Here is an 8,055-nt window from a genome sequence, read left to right on the forward strand (position 1 = left end):
TTTGCTTAGTGTTGGCTCAAAACATGCCAAAACAACTTTTAACTTCCATTACAGTCTGTCTATATAATTGGCTGACAGCAGCCCTTAGGGTGAGAACATTATGATTAATTTTTAAGTGCCAGTGGTCTTTAAGTATATAATTTGCCAATGTAAAGCTTTCATTTTATATGCTGGTTACTTCATTGGCTCTTCATTACTTTTTAGCAATCGAGTAGAGTAGTTAATCCAAGCTATCTTTGTCATTAATAGTAATACATATATAACACCATATCCCATGCCATGGATTCCCATGGATTATTATAGTCACCATCAGTGTTTGTATAATTCTTGCATTTTTAGTTTCAAATAGATTATTTCTTTTTGAGCTGTAGTAACATTTAAAACATGTTGGTTGGCTTTCTAAATATATGTTGGTTATGTGTCTATTCAGAATGACTTATGAGCAGTTTTATCATGATATTCTTTAGACTTCTTTGGAATTTAAATTTCTGAACTGCATATGAGGTTACGCCAAGGCAAAATAGGGACTCTGCTTTTGAATAATGTCTGCATTCCCACTAGGTCGGACATTTGAAATGTTCTTCGTGTGCTTTGTATACATGAGAGCATTTCCGTTGTAAGCACACTACTATTTGCTGTTGAATCCGCAATGTTACGCACAGAACTTAACTTACCAAGATAATTCCTAGGGGGTGAATATTGGCTTACAAAACAACATGCAACATAGTCGCAGAGGTTTCTTGGCAGAGCACACTTCCAAATTCTCAGAGGGAAAACATCTATTGCAGCATCATGCGAGCAGAATCACAGCAGCAAATGGGATGAAAAAAGAATAAAAAGCATTGAAATGTCAACACGGGTTTGTGAGGAGTCCTGAGTGGGACCGCGAGTTAGCAGTGGAAAAAGCCACTTAGCGCGTCAGGACCATGGACAGCTACTGTACCACCGTATCCATCTCATGAACCCTGTGTGAAACATCAGGGTCTGAACACGTGGGATTTACACAATGTTACCGCTGATTCTGAGAAAACACATAAACGGCGATGTAACCGAATTGTTTTTCTGTATTTAATGGAACTGTTGATGTTGAGTCGACCACTTTTCATTCTATATCACTGAAATACCCATTCATCCATCTGTTTTCCAAGTCGCTTGTCCTATGTAGGCCACCATAATTTTAGAGTCATGATCAGTAAAACATCTAAAGATACGTGATTGATTACCGTAAGTTTCTAAAAAATATATGTATATATAGCGATAAAGTTCAATAATATATCTCTTTATATAAATTACTTTAAAGATTTCCTCATCTGGAGTCTATTTTAACTTTCTTTTGCATAAAGTTATTGATGGGGAAGTTCAGGCAAATGCGTCTATAGAGCATCTTTAGGCATGCCAAGTTTATTATTATTAGCCTATTATTATTATTATTATTATTATTATTAAAGTTAATTAATTTAACTTTTCAACAGCGGGTTAATATATATATATATATATATATAAAAATAAGTTCCATGCAGCAGTCGAGTTTCTATAGGTTGATCATCACATAAAACACCACTAAGTGCAACTTTAGGCTTTAAATTGACTGAAGCTTTGCTAATGGCTTATATATATATATATATATATATATATATATATATATATATATATATTTATGTATCGACTTCAGATGCCTTTGTGCATCTCAGTCGACCTGCAAATGCTTGAGAGTAATACACTTTTAAAGAAACAGTTCTTTGTATTTTTAGGGGAACAGAAAAAATGTTGATAATGTCAGTGCACGTTCTTAAAGCCTATCGGATAGCAGTTAGAATGTGAATAGTAGCATACAGTGATATCGAAATATTACTGGTATGGTAAAGGTAGCTAGTTAAAAGGGCTTGAAAAACCAAGTGATTTCGAAAAAAATGCGTTCAATAAAAAAAGAAAACATCTGACCCGAATTTGTAGCCTACTCGTATTTTAGATTACATCTTACACATCAAAACATAAATACACATGCACACCTTTGCATGCGTTGGTGGGTTGCTAAAGTCTTCGGTACGCGGAAAAAGAAGTGCAAGCAGTTCACTTTGCGCACGTGAGCGATCCATACTCCACACACGGAATATCTCCTCCATTATGACGAGCTCCCATTTAATGACGCGCGCGCCTCAGCATGCTTGATTTCACAAATCTCACTTCATTTGGCGTTGAGTACATCATCTCTATGTCAAATGCTGTGTGCCCCAATAATTTCTGTTAATTCCCGTTGTAATTTCTGTTTCTATCAGGCTGGTGTTCTCCGGATTTCAAGCTGCACTGCTCTCGGATGTGCTCTGAAATGGAGAGGGAGGCTGAGAGGCGGTGGAACGGTAAAGCTTGATGGATATCGAGCCGGCACCCCTACGAAAACACACTTCATGCTCTCCAGACGCATTTACCATCAGCGCCTCATTGAGGATTTATATACACATGGGCTTTGCTTAATTAAAAAAAAAAAAAAAAAAAAAAAAGTTCACTTTTTTAAAAAATTATTTATTAGCATTGGAAGACAACCGCTGTTTTTATGTTTTATGTCAGAATTGGTAGAGATGATAAAAGTCCAGGTAGCTAAATTTGCTTTTATTATGCAGATTGTATTTTCGTAAAACGTGTCATAGGAGTAAGATGAGCATGACACTGCCAAATAAAGTTGCAACAAGAGTAGCCTAGTAGAAACAACAAAAATGTAAACAACAATTCACATAATTCTGATGGCTAAAATAAATTAAACCATTTTCACCTGCATGCTGCAAAGCCGAAACTCCTGCATATACATGTGATTTGCATTGTGAAAATCAATACATCTGCGTTAATATTCAGCTATAAAGTGACCTTGGGAGAGCAAGACTGGGGAAATTATATACATACACACACACACAAATGAAGTGCATAGTCAGTTAAATAACCCTCGCCGATAATTAGAGATGTAGTTAGACCATTTTAGACGTAAAAAAAAAAAAGAAAGAAAAAAGACAGACAGATAAATTATTAAATAAGCAATTGAAATATTTCCAAACATTGAAATGCGTTTTAGATTATGACCTGAGTTTTAAATAACGAACGCTGTACCATGTAATACGGAGAACAGACAATATATGTTCGTGTGCTAAATTACAGACAGATCTCTCTTCATGTCACGCTTGAAGGCCCCTCCACGAGATATCACATATCTTATACATTTCACTTAATAATTACACCCGTGCCTCTCATATATCAAGCTCCTTGCCTCAGGCTCATTAAGACCCTGATCTTTTTTAAACACTCAAATTTGCATGTTAAAGGTTTTGGTGCGCGAACCTTAACCCAAAACATTACCTTGAATTTGTAATATTTCTGTTCACACATTTTTCACATTTTCAGATTTGGACAATTCTAAATTAATTCGAAAGTTTATTTGTCAGATACAAAAGAGAAATGGAGAAAGAGAACACGAGGGAAAAAAAAAAACAGAGGGGTAATTAACCGCAGCTTTAATGTAAAATATGTTCTACTGAAAATGATTAAGGTAACTTTATACTGTGACCATGAATCTAATGTTTAAAGCAATTGCGTGATATTCTGAATAGGAATTTAATAAAGCATATCAACCAGAATTCGTGCAAATATCTGTTAGAAACATGAACAAATGGAAACAAAAACGCATCACACAGCTCAAGGTTTTCATCTGCGTTTGATTATTTGTCGGATGTCATGATTCTATGAGCAACTGGCATTGTTTTCGAAATGCCAAATTTCCGTGGGTATGTTACCATTCAGAAATGGTCCATGGGCATGTTCTACACATGTGAGATTACAGCCGCAAAACAGGTGCAAGCCCCAACCCAGCCTGTCCCAAGAGAGCTTTGGACAATTGTTCTCATTTAGGAAATATTGGCCTGGGGGCCACTGCCTCAGACAGCGCGTTTGTTTTCGGAGATCTTTAATACCTTTTTTTTTTCTTCTCTTGTTTAGACAATTCAGTTCTTAGTGCGTGGTTTTAATGATTAAGCTTTCCATATGTGCTTAATTTATGATGTTGTTTAACCAAAATAAACTAATAAACAACAAATCTGCTGCAAAAGGACATGTAATAAAAAAAGAATAATAATAATTAAAAAAAAAAACATAAGATAAACGTCAGATGAATTGTTAAAATATTTTAAATAAATAGGCAAGTTTAACTTTAAGGGCACACACAGAAGCGTTCGCATAAGGAAAGCGATGTTTAAAATAAGAATTTGCCTGCTCTTCAGGCATCTGTCGTCTCTGAAGGATTGACGCTGGTAGATGTCAGGTTTTATTACAAAAAGGTTGAAGGTCTGTGTTTGTAGACCTTCAACTAAATGGATTTGGGGTGGGAAGAGAGTCACCTCCTTTTCCTCCCCGATCTTTGTTTGTGTTGTAATATACATATTTTGGTAGGTATTATGTGGCTTTCTCAGAGCTGATTGGGCGCTCAGGTTGGCGCGTGAACGCCCTGTGATTATGTCAGATCGCGTGCAGAGCTAACCAGCCCAGCCTTTGAACTTCACCGCTTTTGGCTCTCATTCACGCGCTACTCCTCATTTCCCAGCCAGGTGCTTCGCGGGGCGAGAATCCTCCGAGAAAAAAAGCAGGCAAACAGATCGCGGAAACTTCGCTTCCCGCGCTGGATTTTGTGGCGCGCGTGGCTGTTCTTCCCTGAGCCGAACAGTGTCAGCGGTTTGAAGAAGAAAAATCTTTCAACTTAACGACAAACACGGAAGAATTACTGGATTTTCCCCCCCATTGATGCCGTTTCCTACTCCTCCTGCTCTTTAGAAGTGGCATGATCAGTGTCTGTCTGCAGGACAGGTGAATACTTTTTTTCTCTTGGTTGGTCGAAGAACTTTTTCGTTGTTATTTTAACAGGGAACTTTAAACGGGCGCCTTGAAAAATGTCAAAACCGGTAGATCACATCAAGAGACCAATGAACGCCTTCATGGTCTGGTCAAGAGGCCAGAGGAGGAAAATGGCTCAAGAGAATCCAAAAATGCACAATTCCGAAATAAGCAAAAGACTTGGCGCCGAGTGGAAGCTGCTCTCTGAATCCGAGAAGCGACCGTACATCGACGAGGCCAAGAGGCTGAGGGCTCAACACATGAAAGAACACCCAGACTACAAATACAGACCCCGGCGCAAGCCCAAGAACCTCCTCAAGAAGGACAGGTACGTGTTTCCTCTGCCCTATCTGGGCGACACGGATCACCTGAAAGGACTTCCGGTCTCAGCCACGGACTCGCTCTTAAGTTCTGCGGAAAAAGCCCGTGCGTTCCTGCCACCCACATCTTCCCCTTACTCGTTCCTCGACCCGAGCCAGTTCAGCACCAGTGCCATCCAGAAGATGACAGAGATGCCCCACACGTTGGCCACCAGCACTTTACCTTACGCATCATCTCTGGGATACCAGAACGGCGCATTCGGGAGCCTGGGTTGCCACAGCCAGCACACCCACACCCACCCTTCGCCCACAAACCCTGGGTACGTGGTGCCGTGTAACTGCACCGCATGGTCGGCATCGAGTTTACAGCCGCCTGTTGCCTACATACTGTTCCCAGGTATGACCAAGAGTGGGATTGACCCGTACTCATCAGCACATGCCGCTGCTATGTGACTCCACCGCTAAAAACAGTCTCCTCTTTGAAAACTTGAATACAGCAATGCATGTACATAAGAAGTGAGGAATGATCGAGACATTTTACTGAGGCCGTGTGGACATGAACTTTTCACCATCTACGAGAGGTTCCTTGGATCCCAGCATGGATCTTGGAATAGATAAGGCAGGTGCCCAGAACTGTAAGAAATGTAAATGTTCAAACGTTTATTATTATGGCTACCGGATTTGGATGCCTTTCATTTTATTTATTATGTACGATTTGATGCTATAATAATGATAATTTTGTTTGAACAGTTAATATAATTGTTATTCTCATATTATTATTATTATTATTATTTGAATGACTTTGATTTGCACAACTAACGGTTATGATTCATGTTTCTTGTACAGCCTGTTGTATTTACCATTATGTTTGGCACTCTGAAATTCAAATGATACGACTATAAGGATTTCAAAGTGAGAGATTTCAGCGTTTAGATTATACGGGTTATATTGTTTATAATTATTAAACCGGCACCTAAAATTAGACAGTCTATTTAAAATATCAAATGTGAAGAAAAAAAAAGAAGAAAAAAAATCCTTATCTTTCAATATTTTTAATTTGGACTTTTTTGTTCTGTGGTTCAAGTGCTAGTCACTCGTTCATTTGATTTCAGAAAGACTTAAAGTTTGAAGCGAAGCAGTTCATGTTGTATTTTTTATCTGCGATGGTAACTTAAATCCTGTCATGTTAATGGAAAGGAAATGTATCCAAAAGGGTGATACCTCGATTCTTTGTTCATTTGCCGAGCAAAGACATTTTGAATAAAGACAATCTGTCTTAAAAAATGCATAACCCTTGTTAAATTGCTTATTTAAACTATTAATGAATATTGTTCTTGACTATGCTCTTATACAGTCGTGCCAAAAGGTAACAGGCATGTCGGTAGTGTTGTACCCGAACATGCGTTTAATAAATATTTACTCTTCCTGTTATGTATTAACTACGGTTTTTTTATTTTTGCATCAAATAGCCTATAATGGATTTTGTCGGGCAGAGAGAACGCAGGCCTTAACTGCTAAACATAAACAGACATGTATCTTACACGCTAAATATATATCTACAATAATTATCTTCTCAATCACAACTGCTTAAATAGTCCAACGTTTCGGCTGTCTAATAACCATCTGGCTTTTCGGCTTAGATTTGAGATGAACTCTGTCAGCGCGTGGCGTTCCCGACTGCTCTATAGGGACCGCCGTTCCAAATTAAATGGCAAAACAATTACTGTACAGGGACGCTTAGGGAAACTGAGGGCGAACATGAATTGTGATTTACCCTGAGACCCACAATAGGATGGAAATTGGACAGAAGAAGGGGTGGTACGAATATGAGCCATGTCATTTAGTATTACAAAACAATTTCCAATAAAAACAAGTGAACAAAGCGTCAGGTGCTTTAAAATATGGGCCGATTTTCGCCGAGTGGCGCCTACAAACGCTCTGTGACACATTGAACAGACTGCAGACGTAGAAGCTGACAGTTTGCATTACTATCTCCATTTTACATTCGGCTTCTTTCTTTCTTTCTTTCTTTCTTTCTTTCTTTCTTTCTTTCTTTCTTTCTTTCTTTCTTTCTTTCTCTTGTAATTTTTATTACATTTTGAGCCCATGTTTTTATTTGTAAATAGGCTACGTTCGTGTTACTGTGTTCAGGGTGTAAAACTGTTTGCATTAAGGTGTGTGTCATGTCTCTGAAATAAGGTGATCACACTCTTTGATGTGTGTGTGAGACGTTTCACCCTTCAGGGACTCTATGCTTGTTCCACCTGTTCCACCGCTTAGATCACCCAACGTTTTACGGACAGAAACACGATGCTATAAGTTTCACAAAACAAATGAATTAATACCTACGTGTAAAGTGTGATTTATGACGTTGCGAATAAAATCTTATTCATGCACTTCCCACAATATAAATATATCTATTTTTTAAATCAATGCGCTGTACAATAATAGGCATACTACTACTACACTGTAAAAATAGATATAGGCCTATATATATATATATATATATATATATATATATATATATATATATATATATATATATATATATATATTCATGATTTGTTATCACAACATTTTTTCTTTTGTCAAATCAAATTTATGTGGTTCAGATAACATAATATTTTGTATTTCTGTTGATTAAACCAATCTCCTTCATTGTATTAACTCATTTTTTAAAAAATTATTTAAATGAACTCAAAATGTAAGGCAACCAAGTTACTTTTTTTAAGTTAAACCAACAAAATATTGTTTACAGTGTACTATTACTACTTCTATAAAATTCATGGTAACTAGCATTGACTTCATTAGTTTTAATGGTTAATGAAAAAAAAAAAAATCAGTGCACTTTGTTTTTAAATGCAGTTTA

At 37.3% G+C, this 8,055-nt stretch overlaps 1 protein-coding gene across 1 annotated transcript; it reads left to right on the forward strand.

Moving 5' to 3' along the window:
* The first annotated feature begins 4,389 nt into the window (after window positions 1-4,389).
* Window positions 4,390-7,659, forward strand: sox14 (SRY-box transcription factor 14). Its single transcript, XM_084128443.1, has one exon. It carries the CDS (start codon window positions 4,923-4,925, stop codon window positions 5,637-5,639), a length of 717 nt encoding a protein of 238 aa, XP_083984569.1. The 5' UTR covers window positions 4,390-4,922; the 3' UTR covers window positions 5,640-7,659.
* The last annotated feature ends 396 nt before the right edge of the window (window positions 7,660-8,055 follow it).

This window comes from Abramis brama (assembly GCF_963993115.1).
Source record: "Abramis brama genome assembly, chromosome: 11".
Lineage (NCBI taxonomy): Eukaryota > Metazoa > Chordata > Actinopteri > Cypriniformes > Leuciscidae > Abramis > Abramis brama.